At 41.1% G+C, this 23,840-nt stretch overlaps 1 protein-coding gene across 1 annotated transcript in view; it reads right to left on the reverse strand.

The window, feature by feature from the left end:
• LOC140169461 (protein wntless homolog) overlaps nucleotides 1-23,840 on the reverse strand; it is an 83,245-nt gene that overhangs the window by 44,277 nt on the left and 15,128 nt on the right. Inside the window, exons 4-10 of the mRNA XM_072192724.1 lie at nucleotides 15,861-16,028; nucleotides 15,027-15,163; nucleotides 13,955-13,995; nucleotides 13,068-13,195; nucleotides 12,011-12,108; nucleotides 11,042-11,105; nucleotides 9,480-9,623 (exon numbers count right to left, since the gene is read on the reverse strand). Coding sequence (XP_072048825.1) covers nucleotides 9,480-9,623; nucleotides 11,042-11,105; nucleotides 12,011-12,108; nucleotides 13,068-13,195; nucleotides 13,955-13,995; nucleotides 15,027-15,163; nucleotides 15,861-16,028 — 780 coding nt within the window. The remainder of the gene's footprint in view (nucleotides 1-9,479; nucleotides 9,624-11,041; nucleotides 11,106-12,010; nucleotides 12,109-13,067; nucleotides 13,196-13,954; nucleotides 13,996-15,026; nucleotides 15,164-15,860; nucleotides 16,029-23,840) is intronic.

Consider the following 23,840-nt stretch of genomic DNA (forward strand, 5'->3'; position numbering starts at 1 on the left):
TGTGCTAACAAAAATCAAGATCAAACATGAAACTCTCAACAACTCAATGGACAGTTCGGAACATACATCGATTTGTGTACAGCCATTAGCATCAACACCCCAGACTGGCAGTACTTCATTACCATGCTTTGATTTGAATGCTTCACAAGTATGATTTCTGATATTGACAATGTATTTGTTAAAGATGTTGGAGTACAGACAGCAGATCGCCCTGTTCTTGTGAATGTTGGAACCCAAACCCATCCTACAGCGCCAAAGCCAGCACCAAGACTTTCTTTGTCACAAACTGTGAAACCATCGCCCATCCCTGCACCAAGGACATTTCCGTGTGTTAAACCAAAACCCATCCCGCACCTAGGACACTTGTGCATGTACCTGTAGCTACTATCCCCACAAGCAACCGATTTGATACTCTGGAAGTTGAGGATTGTGTTCCTCTGCCTATCCCTACCATTGTCACTACAAGGAAGTCGAATTCGCCTAGGAAACATATCAAGAAATCGCGGACACTTATTAATTGTACAACTGACAGCATACCATCTCACGTTGAACCTACTGCAGCTAAGGCACCATCACCTAGACAGTCTAAGAGAAAGATTCTGATTATTGGAGACTCTATTCCAAAGCACCTTGTAGGCCACAGAATGACTTCACGTTGTATTATTAGGAACCGATGCATCCCTGGAAGCAAACTAGGACTATGGAATAAACTTGCCCCTGCTATTATTGAAGAAGAGAACCCGGACTTTATTATTATTCATTGTGCAACGAACGACCTGTCCAGATGTTATGTGAATGAGTGCCTTTCTATGTATGATACCCTTTTGTCAACTATTAGCATTCAGACCTACTATTCGCATTGCTATCTCTTCATTGACTATCCAAAGGAACAAACGACATTGTGCGTGGATAAAGGAATTTAACGCGAGACTTTATGACATGTGTTATACCAAGAACTTGAATTTCATAGACAATAGGAATATCACTTTGGATCATCATATTGCAACAACTGACGGATTACATTTATCACGATTAGGAATAACTTCTTCAAGAGAACTATTTGTCTTGTCTCAGTAGTGTATTTCACCAGGATTTTTGTGTTGTAACATCTCATTGGAGGAGCAGGTAAAGAATAGAACTGATAAAGAAACTCTAAATATGCAAACTGTGAGTGATAAATGTAAAAAAAGAACTGTAACTTTAAAATCTGTAGAGAATGCCAAAATTTGTAAGAAAACTGAAAATGATTTTTGTGGTGAGTGTGTAAGAAAAATCTTACAAAATGATCTTTATGTAACTTGTAATAATTGTACACTTGATTTTCACTTTAGATGTGTTGATGACAATGATGTTAAGCAAAATAATTATTGGTATTGTAAGAATTGTTTTCACAAACTTGCTAATGATGAACTTCCTCTTAATGAGGGTTTTATTGATTTAAAGTGTAAGATTAGGAAGGGTCTTAAAATAGCTCATTTAAATATCCAGGGTTTAATCCACAAAGTTGATGAGGTAAACTTCCTTTTGAATGACAATGCTATTGATGTGTTATGTATTAATGAGACTTGGTTAGATAAGGATGTTGATGACTCAGAAGTAGAAATAGATGGTTACAATACTTATAGACTTGATAGACAAAATGGTAAAATACGGGTGGAGTTTTATGTTATATTAAAAACAGTATTTTGTCAAAACAAAATGAGGATTTATATGATAATGATATTGAAGGTATTTTTATTGAACTTAATTTAACCAATACAAAGCCTATTTTAGTTGGCAGTATTTATCGCCCACCAGACTGTACTGTTGATTTTCTTGATAATCTTGATGATATATTTAAGAAATGTAATGATTTATATGATGATGTATATATTTTAGGAGACTTTAATTTAGATCAGGTTAAAATTGGTAATTTAAGAAAAGTGACAAGGTTGGCAAACAATTCTAATATGAAACAAATTATAACAGATTATACAAGAATAATCGAAACTAGTAAAACAAAAATTGACTTAATATTTGTATCAAAACCAGAACTTATAATCTCATCTGGTGTTCATAGTTTAGGTCTTAGTGATCATTCATTAATATATGCTGTAAGAAAATGTAATAAGTTGAAACTTCCACCAAAAATTGTAAGATCCAGGTGTTTCAAAAACTTCAATGAAGTAGATTATATTGATACAATCAAAATATTGATTGGGGTAGAATATGTAATATAAATGATGTCAATGAAGCACTTAATGAATGGCAGTCTTCATTCAATGCTGCCTGTGACAAGCATGCACCATTTAAGGAAAAGAAAGTTAAAGGTTGTTTACCTGAATGGGTTAACAGTGAATTTTGAGACTAAGTAAAGATAGGGACTACTATTTTTCAAAAGCACATAAGACAAATAATGCTGAAGATTGGAGTAAAGCAAAGTCTCTTAGAAATAAAGTAAACAATATGAAATATTCACTGAAAAAGAGTTATTGTAACGAGGCTATAAATAACAACATAAATAATAGTAAAAATCTTTGGAAAGCAATTAAGAAAATTATACCAAACAAAACATCAAGTATACCTACAGCAGTTGTTAAAAAGAATGGTAATTACTCAGGTAACAAAAAGGATATGGCAAATGAGTTCAATGAGTTTTTCACTTCTATAGGTAATGAACTTGGGAGTAAATTTAATAATAACAATGATAATTATGTATGCACTTGTAATACTGTATGTTCTCATCAAAATCATAGTGTAAACAAATTTAGTTTTAGAGCAATATCTAATGAATTTGTTCTTAAACAAATAAGTAAAATGCAAAATTGTAAATCATCAGGATTAGATCCATTCAATGTAAGGTTATTAAAGTTGGCTGCGCCTTTCATCTCAAAATGCCTTGTTCATATTTGCAACCTGTCTTTGAATGGGTCTACTTTTCCTGATGCATGGAAGAAGGCTAAAGTAACTCCAATATTTAAATCGGGTGATAAAACTAATGTTAGTAACTATAGACCTATCTCTGTATTACCAATTGTATCAAAGATCATTGAAAGAGCTGTTCATGATCAATTATATGAATATATGGGTAATGTAGGACTATTATCAAATGCTCAATCGGGATTTCGTCCGAAACATTCCACAACAACAACCCTTCTAGATGTTCAAGATTACATTTTAAAGAATATGGATACAGGTTATGCTACAGGCGTTTTATTTATAGACTTAAAGAAAGCATTTGATACTGTAAATCATGATATTCTGATTGGGAAACTTAAACAATATGGGGTATGTGGGGATGAATTATTATGGTTTAAATCATACTTAAACAACAGAGAACAAACTGTTAATGTTAACTCAACTTTTTCTGACTTTAGGCCAATTGATATTGGTATTCCTCAAGGCTCAATTTTAGGTCCTTTACTGTTTATAATTTTCGTTAACTGTTTACCTAATGCTGTGTCTGAATGTAAAACTGTAATGTATGCAGATGATACCTCTTTAATGTGTAAAGCTAAAAATGAATCTGATCTTAAAATTCAAATGGAGTCATGTCTAAGTAGGGTAGCTGAATGGTTCAAAGTAAACAAACTCACTTTAAATGTTGAAAAGACTAAGTTTATGATCTTTGGTACAAACAAAATGCTTGAAAAGTTCAACAATGTACATTTAATATATAACAACAATGATATTGAAAGAGTAGATGAGTTTAAATATCTAGGTGTGAAATTTGATAGCAAGCTGTCCTGGTCAGCTCATGTCGATAATGTTAGTAAAACTATTTCCAAAAGAACTGGCATAATAAAACGTATAAAATATTTCCTTCCATACAAAACCACTGTAATGTTATCCAATGCTCTTGTTATTCCCCACTTTGATTATGGAAGCATGGTCTGGTCAAATTTTAGTGTAGAGTACCATAATAGGCTTCAGGTACTTCATAATAATTTAGCTAGAATAATTCTCTCAGCAGATATAAGGACACCAACTAATGATTTAATGAATACATTGCAGTGGGTTAATATGGCATAATACTCTATTAATGACTGTTTTCAAATGTTTAAAGAATGAATATCCATCATACTTATCTTCTCAATTTGATTTTGTTCATGATAACCATAATCATATAACTAGAAATCATACTTCTAATACATTGATTGTACCAAAATTTAAATCAAATTCAGGTCAACGTACTTTTCATGTCAGGGCAGCCTATGCATGGAATTCTTTGCCACCGACAGTAAGAGCTCAGATGGAAAATATGACTTTAGGCCAATTTCAATCAAAAATTAAAGAAATTTAGGCCTGTCTTTATCTATATTTTATTCATTTACTTGCTTGATTTTTGTACTATAAATATAATTATTGTATTTATGTATTTTGAATCATGGTATTTATAATTATCTTGTAGTTGATGATACCATTATACTTATTTGTAATATATTGTAAATACATTGTAAATACTGTATGATACTTTGTAAATATTGTGTATCGTAATATATTTTGTTGCTATATAACATGTATCAATGAGGGCCTGCTTGAAAAGCAGTGCTTGTCACTGAAGCAGTATAACCCTCAATAAAGAAAGAATAAATAATAAATAATAATAATAATTTCTTATAAATATTTTGTCTCTTCGTGAAATAATGTGTTAGTTTTAGTCTATGTATATTTTTATATTGTAAATACATGTATCTTTTACAAACTTTTATATTTTAGTAATGTTTTAATATCCACGCAGACATGTGGAAGATCAATATGGTATTGAACATGTTTTTACTGTGTTTAAATAAAGTTATTATTATTATGGAAGATTTTGCTAATCTTGCACAGGGGGAGTGTGGATTTCAAAAGAACTTGGATTTGACAAATGAAATACTTGTTGACTTGGATTTGATAACCTCTTCAGACCCTCAGCTCAGGTGGTATTTAAAGTGAAAGTTGTCATGACTTTGTTTTCCTACTTCCTAGATATTATTCTATTACTCTTACGACCCATTATTCAAAATCGTGCACTGTGATTTGTTAAAACACGTCACGTGAGAGCCCATTATTCAGCAATATACGTCTAGCCCTTTTCTATTCACAGATTATCCATTGTATTCCTTTTGTTTAAGGTTCGTTGCCTCGACCATTACCTAGAGTAATGGAGGTAGCTAGCTGCCCAGAGACCATTATCAACACAATAGCTCAAGATAACGGTCTCGGACAGCGAGCTAAACAAAAGGAACACCATGGACATTCTAGAAACACTATGGAAAGGATCACAACATGCATGTAGAATCTGAGTTGGTTACTTGTCTCTGATAGAATTACGGAACAAATGCATTTTACAGCTCGATTTAAATGCAAATGTTACATGACAAGAGAAAATTATAGAGGGCTCCTGCAGTCCGTATAACAGTAATTCATATAACACCACTGATGCTCAGTTAAATTTATGCAAATTAAATTTTAATTAGCATAACGAAGTAAATATTCATAAATAAAAAGTAACCGTTTCCTTGAATGTATACTCAGTACATGTAGGCCTATATAAACTTGCCATTGGTTTTTAGAAGGGAATCTGTCTTTATCCTTGCCCAACCCAAAAACGCTCAACGGTCCATGCGAATTAGCTACTAGGCAAGAACCCCCGGGATACTACCCGACCAGGGGAGCTTTGTAAACTAACCTGCGGTACTCATTACAAGTCAAGAGGCTGGGGGTGCAAAGCCTTACTGTGACCTACCCGTAATGGGGAGCACCATTGGACACAACGTTACTAGGTTTTTCAAATATCTGCTTATACTCACATTTTTCTAAGATAAAAATTTCATGGTGTTGAAATAAAGTCTGCACAAAAAGAAACTCAGCTGTTATAAACACGCCTATAGCTTCGGAACTAATAATTGTTTTCACATTATTTCAACATAAAAAGAAGGATGGTTTATTTACGCTCACTTTTGATGTTCAATATTAACAATGCAGCAGTGTTTTGGAAGAAAAATAGCCTAATATAAAAGTTGCAGCTATTTGTATTGATTTTGAAGTGAGCGTGAAGATAATGGCGGGCTTTATGTGCTACCGTGCTGGCATAATAACCATTGATTGTTGTAAACTGCAACTTTTAAAATCGGGTATTTTTCTTTAAAAACACTAATGTGTTGTTAATATTAAACAGCATTTGACAAATGTGGTATCAAAATGCGTGTAAATAATTCATCCTTCCCTCTACGTTAAAATATTGTGAAAACAATTATCAGTTCTGAAGCTATAGTCGTGTTTATAACAGCTGAGTTTCTTTTTGTGCGTACTTTAGATTGTAGTCCAAACGTTGAAAACTCTATACAATTTGCATTATTCATTAATCATTTAAATAACAATGGTCACAGGGTGAATACACTCCAGCGGATTAAATATGCAAGTGAATAACCTACCAAACCACTTCAGATACTGAGATATCAATTGAGATCAATTCTGTATTGATTTGATTAAATCACTTCATTTGTCATTAAATAGACTCGTAGACTCGCACGCAGGACACATGGGAAGAATATTACACTATCTCGGGGTGTTTTTATTTTGGGAAAACCCACAACTTTTACAAAATAATACATCAATTTTTTCCATTTAGTCTTTTGGAAAATGAATACACCATTACAACAAATTCGTTTATCTTGGCTCGCCGTATATGTAAGATAAACGGTTCAAAACATACCATTACCATAAATAATCGGTGTCTTGTTGAGGTATGGTTCGCATGTTAGTCGCTCAACAAGACACCGATTATCTATGATAATGGTCTGTTTCTCACCCTTTATCTACTACATAATGGGTCAAGCGCCGTAACACATTCTACGCACAGCATTACACTTGGTTACGTGTGCAATATTTTTGTGATATGCACTGTCACTTACGCGTACCTGCTCCACCTTGAAGTAAACAACTTAAAATATTTGTGCCAAGAAATGATATTTTCTCTTTAAATCGCACTATTTTCTGGTAATAGAATAGAAATAAAGGGTGCAGCATTATCCTTTACACGCAAATAATGTGTCCTCGGCAGTAAAAACGTTTCAATAATGGGTTCGGCTTTTTACTGCCTCAGACACATTATTTGGGTGTAAAGGATAATGCATTACCCTTTATTTCTTAAATAGTAAGCATCACCAGTGAGTTTACAGAGGGCAGCATACATGGTTAGTTAACAGTGTCATCTAATCCATGTTCTTGTAATCAAGAGAATTCATGAGTAACATGAGTTTAAGTTATTATTCCTATTATTACTAGGATATCCTTGTGATTTTCACATCATCGTAACATAATGTAAAGATTAAAGAACAAATACACCTGTTGTGATGTGCATTATGTGCCATATAGTGGAGTCACCTAACACTTCCATGTGTGGGAGAGTACTCTGTTGTGTGCCAATATCCTTGAATAGAACGTAAATTGATTAATAGGACCAAGAACTACTAGTGGTACACCTGTTGTGACATATACTTGCCTTATAGTGGAGTCTCCTAGCATTTTACACGAGTGACAGAGAAGCCTGTTGCATGCTGAGATTCTTCAATAGGACCCATATGGTCATTTTCACGGTAAAGGGTGTAACTTTGGATTTTTAACATTTTGATCCATAGTGTTCTAATAAAGCCACAGAATTCCATGATTTTTGGCCACATAAGTCATCTAGTTAGCAGCTACCTTGGGTAGCATAATCATCTTTGGGAGTTACTGCGTTCAGTTTTAGCAGGCTTAAATGTACTTAATATTGCCATTTTGAAAAACTATAAAAAACAGTAACATTTTTGTAAAACCCTGTGTTTTCTTCAGTTAGTTCATGGATAATTTTCTTATCCTGAAAGTATGGTCATGTGTTCAGTAAACACTGCCACATTAGATTTAATTGTGAACAGCCCTGTATTTTTGAGAACCGGACTTCGATATTTGTCGTTTCGAGGCTTCATTTTCCGTTAACAATTGTTAACAAACTTTGTGGGTATAGCTTTGGTTCATAATTCTTGGTTATTTCTTCACTTCTTCTTGATTCATAACAGTTGATATCTTAACTTGAAATGGGTAACAAAAATTAGTCGATTTGCAAGATTTAAAAATTTTTATAAAATCTTGACTTCAAATAGCCGATTTTCCGTTAACTTTTTTGAAGCCTCCGAAACAAACTGTTCAGCAAGCTTGGGCAAATATAAATAAAAGAGCTCATCCAATCTATTTATCAAAATGTAGCAAAGTAGATCCTCAAGTCACTTGTTTTTAAATCATGAAAATATATATCACCGTTTGAAAATGGGACCCAATACAAACTTTCCGTTAACAATTGAAGCCTCCGAAACAAATGAAGCCTCCGAAACAACAATAAGATTAATTATCATCTATGCATATCTAAATTGGTGTTTCATACTGATATCTGCATTGTAATTGTTACTTGATATGTGCAGAATGTCATAAATTAAAAAATTGTTGATGTTATGGTTAATGTTTGAAAAATATACTGATACCCAAAAAGCCTGTTTCGGAGGCTTCACATGCAAAAAAAAACACCATACTTAACAAATGGGTGAAAAAGTTAACATGCTATAAATCTACAATATCTGCTGCATAGAATCATTGATTCAATACACACAAGAAAATAACAGCTTAGATGATCCCAACAGTGTTGTTTTAAAAAAAACTACTTCTGCAGTGTTTAGCCATTGTTAACATGAAGCCCAAACAAAAAAAATGACTTGCTGTAATAAATTAATCTTTGTCACAACTGAAATTAAATAATTAAAAGCAAAGCATGAAAATTGGTAATTGTGATATTTTGTACCTATTTTTTCATGTCAACTTGCAGTAGTTAGCCAAATATTTTACTTTTATGATCACCTGTGTTGTTAACTGAAGCCTCCGAAACACAAATCGCTTGAATTGCCAATTCTAAAAAATAACTCCAATTTCTGTGAAACTTGGCTGGCAGGTTCCTTTTATCAAGTAGTATTTGTACATGAAGTTAGACATTGAAATTATTTTAGGAACCCAATTAAAACTTAAAAAATATGTTTAAGGTTGGGAAATTTCCATTGTAAATGACACTTTATGTTAAAATTTTTCAAAACTGCAATTACAAACATAGCAAAACATGGTATAAAATGTAACTTATATCTGTTGACTTACTTTGGAATGGGATTTCACATGTATTCCAGCTTTCATGTCATAATTTTCTGAGCTTATGTAAAATACATTTTTTCTTAGATTTTAACAAAAATGTTATGGAAATGTCAAATTTGTTATTAGAAATCAAAAGGTTTAAGCCTTGAAACATTATTTTACTGGAATTTAAGTTGCTCCTATGCATGATTTCAGTAAACAGAAACATATTTAAGTGGTTTGAAATTTTGACCCTAAAAAATCAAAAGTTACACCCTTTACTGTGAAAATGACCATATACAATGTTAAGTTTAAAGGACCAAGGACAGAGCCCTGTGGTATACCTAGCTGTTATGATATATACTTACCTCATAGTGGAGTCTCCTAACCTTTGCCATGTGTGACAGAGTTGCCCGTCTCATGCTGATATTCTTGAATACTTTGTACACCATGAAGCACAAGAAGAAGAAGTAGAGAACACCACAGGTCCCTGCTGAGATAATGAAGGCAAGCTATGTCCCAAATGAGTTAAGGTATATAAAAATAAACTAGATATGATTTAAAGGACCAACAACACAGCCCTGTGGTACACCATGAAGCACAGGAAGAAGTAGAGAATGCCATAAGTTGCTGCCGAGATGATGAATGCAAGCTATGTCTGATTATTAAGCAGTCAAGTTAGCTCAATCGATAAGGCGTTCGACTATGGTGCGAGAGGTTGCGAGTTCGAACCCTGGAGGTGCCTAGTTTGCTTTTGTGAAAAAAATTGAGTTAGCTTGAAATTCCCCTGGACAAGGAATTTATACTTCTAATTGTCTCGTTGTAACCCGTACGAAACTCTGGGAGCTGATCCTGGTTGCGATGGTTATTTGTGGAATGTCTAGGGTGTGCGCTCTTGAAGCAGCAAAGTCCCTGAATTGTTGTTTAATGGTTTATGGAATGATGTGGGGCCATAGTGGTCAGCGACAACCTGTAAAGTGTGCTGAGGCTTGTGGATCAACGTCTAGGCGTTATGCCTGTGCGTAAGCGCATTATAAATCACTGCGCTTTAAAAAACCATTTTAAACAAAATAAATTGGGAAACTGCACGCAAAGAAAATGTGAGTGTCTGTGAATGATCTACTCATTTAGTGGAATCTTTTAACTACAGGGTGTCCCCAAAAGAGCTGATTGAAACAATTGTTTTGGTTTATTAAAGCTAACGATAAAGGTTTCTTTACATACCAAAATATATTTGATCAACTTTTCAGAAATAAGAGAAAAAATGGGTGGGGGACACACTGTATGTATTTGACGTAGAATGATGTAATAATCGAAATAACTACTATAGCAATAGGGTAGATATATAATAGAATATATCGCACTTCACTAGTACGTTCACGCGGTACCTCTGCATTGAACCATATCATGCTGATCACTCCAACTGTAAGATTAGCATCTTTGAAAAGAGAAAAGAGCGGTATTGTATTCAATCTATGATTGCAGACACTGATGAATGCAACCTGCTTGTAGTCCAGCGCGATATATTCAAAAATTGTTTTACCCTATTCTTGTGGTAGTTAATTCGATTATTACATCACTTCTACAGCGTATAGCACATCTATATGCATAATATTTTGACACACGCTAGCCCACAGTACAGGTTATAGTGTTGGTCTGGAGCCCCAGAATCCCAGCTTCAAATCCTGGTCAGATTGCTTTCTTTCCCTTGGCCAACACTATGGAATGATTAATTTGTGTGAGAGAGAGAGAGAGAAAGAGAGTAGTGTCATCAAAACTATTGCTACTATATTTTACATGCCAGTGAGAGCATTTTTGCACACTTTATCGATGCAAACATTACATTCAATTTCATATAATGTCATATGTCATATAAAAGCTTAAGATTGACAGATTTTTTCTGTATAATATTTTTTCAAAATAAGGATACAGCCAGTTTTTTTCCAGTCTCCGTATTCCATATAGAATAGAATGGGTTGGAAAGCTGAACACCTCTGAAAGATAAGAACATTTGATGCTGATTACAATTTACTGATTACAGACACAACCTCACAGATAACACTTAAATTCAAAGGTGGACTTTTTGTCCCAGTGAAAGTTTCAGGAAAGTCGCACATTTCTTTGCCCATTCAATTGATACCGATGCTCCCTGCTAGAGCATAAACAGGCATGAGCCATGTAGTGGGCAACTTCCTTGTTCCCAATGTACTCGTACTAAGAAATGTGTGCCTTTGTTTCCAATTTGAATGCAATTTCCCTCCATAGTCTTGACAAATAAACTTTTCAAGCAAGGCGACAAAAAAAATAGTTCTACGGGCGGGACCGACCATATTTTGAATTTAGAGGATTTCTTTTCAGCTTAAGCCTTTAGACCTAATACCCATTAATGCCACAAAATACCATGATGATAACCACCACGTATGCATGAATCCCACATGATGCGATGACGTAATCACCTTAAGTGCAACATGCTCAAGGAATCTCTGGCGGGCCAGCACAACCCCTATGGCTACCAGTCGGTAATCGTGTGCTTGGCACCCGAGGGTCTAAGGTTCAAACCGGGGTACCAAGTGACTTCTTTGTTCATCTTCTCTCTTTTTGTTTCTTCTTTAACTTCCAATAACAAAAAAGCAGAGTTCAGTATTAGGGTTAAGCATTAGCAATTACAAGCAACTAATCTGTTTCTTGTTTACTTGGCCAGAGTGAAATTTTGAAACAATTTTTATTTCAGATTTTACAACCTGTTGGTGATTTTTAGAGTCATTTAGCTTCTTCCAGAACAAAAAAAATAATCCAGACTGCCCAAATGTCTGTCTGACCATTACCTAAACAACATGAAGTGTAAATAAAGGCTGGCAAATAGAGGTAGGCCCTGCATGTTTTCTAGTAGTTTTCTTACCTTTCACATACATCAAAGATAAAAAGACAAAAGCAGGCAAATGTGATGGCGGTGACCTGCCGCCAGTACACTTTGAGTCGGTTCCTTTCTGCCTGATCCTGGTATAAAAAGAAAATAAAGGTTTTTTGGGTTTGATTCTTGTCAGTACTAATTTCTCAAGCAACATTTGTTGCTACTTGCAAGTAGTAAGTGTTTTAACCTAATTTAAACAAACAATCATAAAAATCTTTTACAGATTTTATTAATTTAAACACAAAAAATGGCATGTATTGAAGATTTTGAATGCTTAGACTTGTTTCCTGTGTTTTGATTTTTGTAACTCCATTTGTCAGAAAACATGTTGAAAATGCACTGTTTGTTCTTTTATCTCCAATATTGTATTTAGGTATACTATTTTCCCTCCATGAGTAATACACAGCCACCCCCACATCTAATTTCTTCAAACACATTAATACTACCTGCTGATTGGATACAAGAACACCATTATGATGTATTGAGCCAATCAGATGCATTTTAAGAGTGATGATAGGACTAAAGAGGGTTGAGCTTAAATATCTAAAAGCCATATTTTACTTGGTTACTCAGATGAATATACACCCAAATGTATTAGGAATACACCCGTGTATATTAGGAATACACTCCTGTGTATTAGTAATACACCCAAATGTATTAGGAACACACACAAATGTATTAGGAACACACACAAATGTATCAGGAATACACATAAATGTATTAGGAATACACCCAAATGTATTAGGAACACACACAAATGTATCAGGAATACACATAAATGTATTAGGAATACACCCAAATGTATTAGGAATACACACAAATGTATTAGGAATACACCCAAATGTATTAGGAATACACCCAAATGTATTAGGAACACACACAAATGTATCAGGAATACACATAAATGTATTAGAATACACCCAAATGTATTAGGAATACACACAAATGTTTTCGAAATATACCTAAATGTATCAGGAATACACCAAAATATATTAGAAATACACACAAATGTATCAGGAATACACATAATCAATTTACATCTTACCATGAGATGTTCGCCAATAAATATGATCCAAAACGAAAACATCATGGCATAAAGTGCCCCCTGTCTGAGGTCGCTGACCAACGTCATGCCAGGTGCTGGTGCCCAGATGGCAATCCATTCCAATGGAACTGAAATGATAATACAATGCAATATCCATTTGATTTGATTTTGATTTGAAAACTTATGACAGACAGAAAGAAGCAAGTGGCAAAAATTGTTTGTAAAATCTTAATTAATGGTTTCAAGCTAGTCCCACCCTAAATGGGGACGGGGCAAGGAAGGAAGGAAGGAAGGAAGGAAGGAAGACATTCCCTTAATCTCCCACACAGGGGGTGTAAATTTTTAATAAGGTTATCTGAATGGGTGACTCAATTTGAAATATTAAAGATTAAGGTCATGTCTTTCATAGGGGGGTTATAGATTTCTACTAGAATAGCCCAATACCTGTGCCAAACCACTATAGTGTAGTTAATCTGAATGTGGTATTTTATCTTAATCCTTTACTCCTATCCTGGCCTGATGACCATCAATATTTCTGTTGCTTTCAGTGTTTAACAACTCAAGAACATTTTCCTTGACCAATACTGACCAATGCAATGGTATCCCAAACCCTGATACATATATTTTATGTGGAAGAACAGACCACAGTTAGAAAGCACTTCCCCTTGAATTCTTTTGAGCTTTAAAAAGACTTTTTTTTTTGAAGATGCAGTTCTTGCTCTCATATGAAAAATAACTTTTTGTAGCAGGCAACCCTGAATGGGTGGCTCCAATTGAAATTCACACTCTCATTATCTTCCATAAGGGGTGTAAGGATTTCATTTATAAGATCATTACTGGAAGACAGACCATGGATGTAAAACTAGTTTTACACAGTCAGTACTTACAGTTGAGGACGCTTACAACAATTGCCAATGCCAAGATGGTTCTGTAATAAAACAACAGCATTATTCTCAGGTTAAGTTATCAGGTGAAGTGTATATTGGAATGAGAGTGTGTGCGATTTGTCACAACAAGCAATTTCAAAGAGTTAATCCATGTATGAAACAGGCTTATCACATCACTGGAGTGTTCATCTTAAAACGGATAGCTCAAAATGGATGTTGTAATGTTTTTTAATGTGTTAGTGGCTCTTTGTAGCCCTGCGGAGCAAACTAGTTGGCTATCCAAATTTCCCAGTTAAAGCATTTTCCACCCTGATTTGACAGTGATGGCAAAGCATTGAGGCAGCTGTTTCCCACACGCATCTATGCGGCGTCTTTAAGCGTATGCATAGTATGCCAGCACTTTGAGTGAACGCTAGTTATCTGTAGCTGCACCCAATGACATGCACACTGACGTCACTGCCACATCAGGGTGGAAAATGCTTTAGTATCATAACTCTCCTCCTTATGGGACAGAAAGTTGTCTTGAGACTTATTCAAGTCTTACCTTTCTAAAAGATGAGGTGGCCTATCTAGTATCATAACTCTCCTCCTTATGGGACAGAAAGTTGTCTTCAGACTTATTCAAGGCTTACCTTTCTAAAAGATGAGGTGGCCTATCTAGTATCATAACTCTCCTCCTTATGGGACAGAAGGTTGTCTTCAGACTTATTCAAGTCTTACCTTTCTAAAAGATGAGGTGGCCTATCTAGTATCATAACTCTCCTCCTTATGGGACAGAAGGTTGTCTTCAGACTTATTCAAGTCTTACCTTTCTAAAAGATGAGGTGGCCTATCTAGTATCATAACTCTCCTCCTTATGGGACAGAAGGTTGTCTTCAGACTTATTCAAGTCTTACCTTTCTAAAAGATGAGGTGGCCTATCTAGTATCATAACTCTCCTCCTTATGGGACAGAAGGTTGTCTTCAGACTTATTCAAGTCTTACCTTTCTAAAAGATGAGGTGGCCTATCTAGTATCATAACTCTCCTCCTTATGGGACAGAAGGTTGTCTTCAGACTTATTCAAGTCTTACCTTTCTAAAAGATGAGGTGGTCTATCTAATATCATAACTCTCCTCCAAAACCACATCATGACAAATAAGACTAATGGAAATAGCGCTGTCTTAAGACTCAGCCACACCTTGGTAAAGCCGCCATTCTGGTGGATTTCCTGTAAATGCAATATGATGTATGTAGATTAAATTGATTTCATGCAAAAGTAGGCTTATAGTATTTTGATTCTCATGGTCTTCTGTTCAACTATATGAGTTGTTATTCACATAGATGCACACACAACACATTACAGATATCACCACCTTCCCCAAGGATACCATACTTGAAATATGCCTTCAAAAAGGCGATCTGTTGTCAAAAATGTCCATATAAAACTGTGCGCACACTGTCCTTGGTAGAATAGAACACAACTTTGTGTGTATGCTCCACCCCATGTTACACTATGTATTTCTTCATTTATTTATGAGTCGACTAGCACTAGCATTGTACTCCCAAGGTGCCCATGTATTGCTAGCTCTTAATCAGAGCCCTCATATGGCATAAGTCCAGCCTCAAGACTAGGGCACAAACCATGCACAAATCTTCTGATCACTGAGGTCCTGAGATTGCCCCTTTCCTCAGACTACAAAATATTTAGTGACCTAGGAGAGGGTAGGTAGGGTTTTAACATATGGTTTTTTAAAAGATTATTGAGCTCATATCATGGTTCAGAAGCTGAACTATGTATTGGAAGGTTCTTGGATGGCGATACAGATCCTAACAAAACCTGCATACTTTCAAATTTAGCTCTGCACACAAACAGTAAAACAAATTTACACCCCGACACACACCCCACTACATATCTACATACATACCACTATATGCATATCAGTAAGTGCCCCTATATCGGTGTTAATCTGCACATTATTTTCATCTACCACTGGGAGTCTTATGTTCAGCAAATAGTGTGAATGGTGAACAGAACCCAGCTCAAATAGCGGAACTGGATCACAGTCATACTGATAACCTGTGCTCTCTGGTATCTGCAAAGAAAAAAAAAATTGTTAAAGAAGGTTTGGTTGCAACTGGATTTTGTACCGTTCATACATGTGAGAGCTTTGCATAGAAGTGTAGACTTGATGGATATACCTTGGATGACCTACATGTACATGTAATGCTCTAGCTGTGGAAGGAGAATGGGCTATTCCAGTTGAAATGCATTCACCCTAAGAAAGGCATAATGACCTTATTTATAATCTCCCACATAGAGGTGTAGATTTCGAGAGTCACCCATTCCGGTAACCCAATTTGAAATTCATACTCATTGTGTGGAAGATTAAGGTCAAGTCATTTCAACTGGAATAGGCCAATGTAGCCTATCTTGATCTTGCAAATATTCAGTTCTACAGCTAAAATAGTCCCAAACAAAAATGTTTGGTAGACTCATAACCGGTGCGATCTTACCTTTCCGATGTTGATTAAGATACTTCTTGCATCGATCCCGAGATGCGGAAAAACCAATAGTCATTTTGTCCCACATAAATGAATAAATAACAAAAACCCCGATCCCGAAAGTGGACTCACCCATCCGGTGACGCACACACGATAATCATCCCTTATCCGACTTGGGCAGCCCCTACCGCCAAACTTGTAGGGGGCGGTCGGGTCGAGATAATCAACATCGGAAAGGTAAGATCGCACGGTTATGAGTCTACCAAACATTTTGTTTGGGACTAGACTCAGTACACCGGTCGATCTTACCGCTTCCGATGTTGATTAAGATACTTCTTGCATCAACATCTGAAAGATCGATCTAGCAAGTAACCGACGGATGGAGGTACAAGATTGGCCAGCATCTGATAAGGATCGGGAGTGGGTAGCATGGTAATCGCGAGGTCAAACTATTTCCCCCCCTCGCGGCCGGGAAACAGAAAGACTACGTGAACAGACAAAAACCCCTGAACTGAAAGTGCAGTGGTTAAGAATAGAAACACTGGTTCTTACCATGTTGGAATTCTGATTGTCCGCAAAACACCTGATACCCAACCACCATGTTATCTCCCCAGAACAGCCCTGGTGAACTTATCGCCTGGTCGTTGGTTTACGCTTTTGTAGTAAACCGTGGAAAAGGACGACGGGTTCTTCCAGGACACAGCCTGACAAATCTCTTCAATGGGGACCCCCCTATGGTAGGCCACGATGATGAGATAGATCTGGTTGAGTGGGCCTTGGGGCGGCGTCTTTTGCCACCCCGAGTCCACCAACACCTGGACCAGCCACCGTGCCAGAGTCTGCTTAGCGGCTGGACCGTGCGGTTCTGCGTGGGTGATAAATAAGCGGTCATGAGCCCCTCTTAAGGTTTGTGTTCGCCAAGGTAGTGCTGTAGCGCCTCACCGGGCACCACAACCTGTCTTCGACTATTGATTGAACCCTGCCCAATACTGGGTAGGAAGAGGGCGAGTGTCGGAATGTACTTCGCTCATTGTTTTTGCAAGGAAAGCCGGGCGAAGAAACAGCGTCGCTCCGTTGTTAGTAAATGCGGAGGCTGACTTCGAGACTGCGTGCAACTCCGAGCAGCGCCGTCCCGAAGCCAACGCCAGAAGAAAGGCCGCCTTAAGAGTGAGCGTATTTAAGGGTCGCTTTTGACAGGGGCTCAAAAGGGGACCCTTAATATACTCCAAGACTGTGTTGAGGTCCCATGGAGGACCACCTTCCTTCCGGGCGGGCGCTCGCTGAACATACCGTCGAGAGAAGACTTAGGGACCCATCTTAATTGATAGTCGACCCGTCTTCAAATCCCCGATGAATCGAGAGAATGGCTGACTTGTAGTTGGCTATCGTTGCCTGCTGAAGTCCTGACCTGAACTTTTCTGTCAGAAAATCTGCCACTAGAGGCACAGGGGCTCTAGTGGGAGATGTATTCTCTCATCGCACCATGCGTAGTAGGGAGCCAAACGCTGACTATACGTGACGGAGGGTAGACTCGTCTACCCCGGCGATGAGAGAAGCAGCTTCTGATGAAAAGCCTCCCTCCGCCGCAGACGTTCCCTGATAAGGGCCATGCAGCTAACTGCAGGTGCTCTAGTGGTAGACTTGGTACCTCTCCTCCGGCATCCGGAGTAGATTTGGTAACTCGGGAGTACTCGCGGCTGTGCCGCTAGTAGATCCACCATCGGTCGAAACCACAGGTGTTTCGCCAGAACGGTGCTATCAGAATGACGTTGCAATCCTCCCTCCCGATCTTGGTCACCACCCTTGCGAGCAGTGAGATCGGGGAAAGCGTAAGCAGTCATTCCTCCCAGTCACGGACAGAGCGCCCACGGCGAATGCCTGTGGGTCTGCGACCCTCGAGCAGTACACCGGCAGCTGATGATTTCGATGAGATGCGAACAAATCTATCGAGGGGTGGTACATCACCTCAAGATCGTCTGGGCGACCTGCGGAGCAAGGGACCATTCTGTAGGTCCCGACACCTTTCCTCGTGACAGATCGTCCGCGAGGATGTTGGTGACTCCCGCTATGTGCATCGCTCTCAACGTAATCTGCCTGGCCTTGCACCACCCTATCAGGCGAGTGCGTGCAGGCACAACCGTGGTGACCTGGTGCCCCCTCGTCTGTTGAGGTAGGCCACTACGGTTGTGTTGTCTGTTTGGTCCACGATATGAGATCCCACGATCACCTTCTCGAAATGCTGGAGAGTTCTCTCCACTGCCCAAAGTTCGAGAAGGTTGATATGGAACTCCGTCTCGTGGCCGACCATAGGCCCGAGACTGAGTCCCGTGGATGTGGCCCCCAGCCCAGCTTTTGACGCGCCGGTCGTCACTACGTGGACGCACCGCTGGTGCAGGAAACCTGACACCTTGAGTCAAATTGGGCTGATGGGTCCACCACCAGAGTTCTCTCGCGATCTCCGACATCGGAACCGCGAGGATATTGGGTGACGACTGGGCCTGTAAAAGGCTAGAAGGTGTAGTTGTATAGGCCTCATGTGAAAGCGGCAGTACGGGCACGAGGTCTACCATACTGGCCATAAGGCCCAAAACCTTCATCCATGCCACAGCGGGTGCCCCTCTGACTCGGCCAAGAGTCGGGCACACCTCGCCATGTTCGTCACCCTCTCGGTGAGGGCGCCGCGATCCCTCCTTGAGGTTGATCTGGGCCCCTAAGAATAGTGGTGTCTGCGTCGGGACCAAATTGGATTTCTTGACGTTGATCAGAAATCCCAGGTCCCGCACCGCACGGACTACTAACTCCACGAGACACTGTGTCTCCAGTGGGGTGCGTCCGTAAATGAACCAATCGTCCAGGTAGCAACACATGTTGACTCCCCTGCGCTTCAGGTACGCTGCCACCGCCCTGACCAGGAGTGTAAACACTCTGGGGGAGGTGGACAAGCCGAATGGCAGGCATCGAAACTGGTAAGTTTGACCCTGTACCATGAAGCGTAGAAACCTCTGATCTTGAGGTGCGATCGGAACATGCAGATATGCGTCCGAGAGATCTAGCGATGCCGCCCACATACCCTTGATGGGGCAGGCTAGCACCGGCGAGAGTCTCCATTCTGAACCTCTTGGGCCTGATGAACTCGCTCAACGGCTTGAGGTTCAGAATGGCCTCAGTCGCCGGTCTTCTTTGGAGCCAGATGAAGGGGGGGGTAGACGGGACAATCGCTTGCTTCGTGAGAAGCTGAGTGACCTCTGACAGTAGTGCCCGACGCTGGGGGCCGTCTGGCGGCACTACCGTGGACCTCTGAATCGTGCAGGCGACGAGGGTGGCTGGTAAATTCCAGCCTGTAACCCCACTGACCACTGACAATACCCAGGCGCCCGGTGAGATGGCATGCCATCTCTGGGCGTAATGCACAGCGCCGCCCACAGGGGAATCCCTGTGGAAGTCCAAACCTGCCGGCATGGACTGTCGACCGCCGTGCCCTCAGGACCGATCTGGTTTGCCACCCTTAGAAGAACGGCTCTTCTTAGGGGCTTGCCATCTGATCCAGCACTACTCTTGCGCTTCCCAGTTTTTTGGGAGGTGCTGGAGTAGCCTCGGGCTCGGGTGTAGTCTGTGGTGCGCGTCCTGCTGAAGCGGAGCTGGCGCTGAAGAACGCTTAGAAGACTTCTTCTTCTTGTGCTTCTTCTTCGCCTTACTGCCCTTCCCTTGGTCAGGGCAGCCTCTGACTTCTTCAGAGTGCTCTCATTGGTGGCCTTCTTTGCCCGGTCCTCTACCGGAGCGCAAAAGGCCTGTCCAAAGAGTAGCCCCTGTCCCACCGAGTCTGACTTCTTCATTGCTTCAGCAAAGTCGGAGCCGTAAGTTGACTGGAGGGACAGACAGGCATTCTCCCGGCGGCAAGATGACATCCTATGGGCTAGGCCCATAGAACTCTCGTTGAGGTTAGCTGTTAGCACCGCTAACAGATTAACCTCGCGGAAGAGTTCCGACGTCGCCCCGTGGTCGTTCGCTACCTTCCTACCGAGGTGCTCGGCAAGCGTGGTAGCGACGCTAGAGACTCTGATAAGCGAGCGTGCTCGCTTATCGATGAGCTTTAGCTCCTCCTCCCACTGGGGGAGAGCGACCCGGCGCCTTGGCCGCTAGCGGCAGGCGCTTGGCAACGCGTCTGGATCCATGTCAGGGACCCTGAGGTAGGTTTCGTAGTCCTCCTGCGAAACACGCAGTGGAAGGGCGTCGAAGCTCCAGCGAGCCTGACAGCCCTATGAAACCTACCCTTGAGGCCCGCCGGGAATGCAAGTGCGGGCGACCCTTGTGTGGACGCGCTAGCTGGGCATCCTACTGAAAAGATGCCCTGGTCCTCCTGAACGGACTCCTCCTGAGAGAAAGCCAGGCCCAAACCTTGGGCCACACGGCTCATCACCTCAGCGGTGTCCGCAGGCAGACCATTGCTAGCGAGTTCCTCACGGGAAGCGGGGAAGGATACCTGAAGCTACCTGCACAGCCTCATCAGACTGTGAGTCGCTACTGGTTTCATCTTCCGACTCCTTTCCCTCGCCTTCAGACTCTGACTCACTCTCTGATGAGGAAGAGATCTGACGACGGGCATCTGAAGGTGGACAGGGAGGTGTCGCCACCGTGTGGCTAGCCAACTGAACACCCGCAGAAGAGGGAGTACTCCGCCAGACCCCGAGATGCTAGCCATAGCACCCGGGATCCATGACGCTCTCGCTGCTGTCGCCCTAGCCATAGCAGCGTGCGGCCTACCCTGAGCTGTATCAGGGTTAGCCACTCACCGCCCAGCCTGGGTAACAGCTGGTGGTACTGCTTGCCCATCGCTAGGCGGCACTTGCCACGGTGCTAGACCGTGGAAGAAACCACCCTGCGGCGGATACCACGGGGCATACCCTGTCGGTAGCTGACCCTGAAAGGATCCGCCACCAGGAAACCCCATGGAGCGGCAGTACCAGTACCGCCTCCCTCTGTTGCCACAGAGACTGTGGCAACCAGGACAGTACTGCGGTACCTGCGTGGTTGTAGCGTAGGTGCCCGGTAGGGCTCCGGCCGCGTACCACTGTACCCATGCCTCACAGCGCTCCCCGCTAGAGGATCAAGCCGTGTGTATGGGTACCCGCTATACTGGCTGTCCCTTGGCTAAAAGGAGCTTGCCTAGTATCACGGGTAGCTGAGCGTGTATACCCCCGATCAGTCACCTCGCTACCTGAATAGGCAGTATCAATCAATGGAGCCATGCTCCGCTGAATAGATAGTGATCGATCATAAGAGGGTAATCGACCCATTGACTGTAATGGATCACCCACGCTCTGCTGGCTCTCGAGGACATAAGTGGGTTGTTGATCAGCCAGGCTGTTCAAACTACCTACCCTAACCTCTTGAGCCTCGCCCAAGGTCGCTGTGTGTGGCGGACCACTCACGGCAGCTATGGGCGCGTGCATAGTGGCTACCACTGAAGTCGAGCCGTAGCTCGTCTCGGTAGCTGCCACCGCTTGCACTTGGGTCGCTGTCCCGTGAGAGACTGCGAGCCCAACCCCGGTATAGCCGCTAGCCAGTCCCGGAGGACAGCCGGCAGCCATTCCAAGGCCCAGGGCATCACTCGGCGGTCCCGCCATGGAGCGCTGCCGTGTGACAACCCCAGTTGGTTCTGCTAAGACTACACCCAAGCGTTAGCCCCGGTATCGCCTCTGCTAAACCCATGCACGGTTTCATTCGACCCTTGCGGGGAACGAAAGGCGTGCTGCGTGCCGTGGATCAACCCAGGCAAGCCCGGGGTCCACTGGCACGCTGCGTGCTACAGACCGGCGAGGCAAGCCCGGAGGTCCGTTCGCACGCTGTATGCTAGATTCAACCCAGGCAAGCCCGGGTACCCTTGGCATACTGTCCGCCGCCGGCTACTTCGCTGGTGCTAGACCCGCTCGTTCGCCAGCAATAGACGGTGTCCACCTGCAAGAAACTCGCTAGAGATCTCACTGGTAGACTGGTACTCGCCTGTTAGGGCAAGTACCGCCCTGCTGCCTGCTACTAGCTTAGACGTTATGTCAGTGCTTTCGCTGGCTGCTAGGCCTTGGGCTCGCTAGCAGTCCCGGAGGGTCCGCCTGCTTGCCCGGGACCGGGGCCCCAGAGGTTACCTTAGCGTGGCCCTTGCCGGCCGCGCTAGTACCTACCATATCAATCTTACCTGTAGGCTTCTGTTTCTTGGTCTTCGTTTTCTGTCTGTGTCGAAGACCCAACCGAGCGCTACTTTCTAAATCCTCGAAGTGAATGTCCGATAAGCCTATGCAAAAAGAAGCACACTTATTTGATTTAGAGCAATCCCTGTGGGTGTAGCAGAGTGGATGCGGGTCCCACTCTGCCACAAGGGAAGGGCATGATTGACAAGGCCTGGACATTGTAGTAATCGGGAGCGTATAGCACTACCCCGAACACAAGCTCAAGCCCAATAAACAGACCCACGCGCACAGTGGCTCTCGCTGATGTAGTGGTATGATATAAAAATATATGTACAAAGGGATGAAAAACTGAAAACCTTTTGGTATAGATTTGTCAGGCTGGTCCTTCGAAACCCACGAACTCTTAGCAGTAACTCGTCATCAGACGCGTACTGAAAGATATAACGATAGAGCACACCATAAACATAGCGATAATCACTCACCATACATGTATACACAGTACTGTACAAACATCTATTGTAACTTACTAGTCTGCTATAGTTGTTTTACGTGAGAACAAAAAATAAAATGGCGCCCTAAGGGCGGCCATTTTGAAACGTGTGTCCCGTATCTAACGGAAACACTCATACAAGCTAAGTTTTGGATCGTTTTGTCACTTTTCTAGGCGAAAAATGTCGTCAAAACTATCTCCCTAGCGTACTATACTGGTTGGTTTTACCTCAGGTGTAACAAACAAACTGTATATCTAAATCCTTTGGTTCGTAATGATACTTAGCGTTGGTAAAGAAAAAATCCACACGTCTATCTCATCTAGAAACCAAGGAGGATAAGGATGATTATCGTGTGTGACGTCACCGGATGGGTGAGTCCACTCGGGGATCGGGGTTTTTGTTATTTATTCATTTATGTGGGACAAAATGACTATTGGTTTTTTCCGCATCTCGGGATCGATGCAAGAAGTATCTTAATCAACATCGGAAGCGGTAAGATCGACCGTGTACTGAGTCTATCATAATCGGATACTTTTTTATTGGCAGTGGCGTACCGTGGCTGCCCCAACCCCGGGGGGCTGAAGAAAATTCAATTTTGCCACCCCTTCCTCAACAGCCCGAAAAGGTTGACCCAATTTTTTTCTCGGTTGTTTGAAAGCAGCACATTTTGATGTAGAGTACCATTTTTTCAAAATTTTTTATGCTTTATCAAATTTTTCCGCCCTTTTTT

The sequence above is a fragment of the Amphiura filiformis genome, chromosome 1, assembly GCF_039555335.1.
Source record: "Amphiura filiformis chromosome 1, Afil_fr2py, whole genome shotgun sequence".
In the NCBI taxonomy this organism is placed as follows: Eukaryota; Metazoa; Echinodermata; class Ophiuroidea; order Amphilepidida; family Amphiuridae; genus Amphiura; species Amphiura filiformis.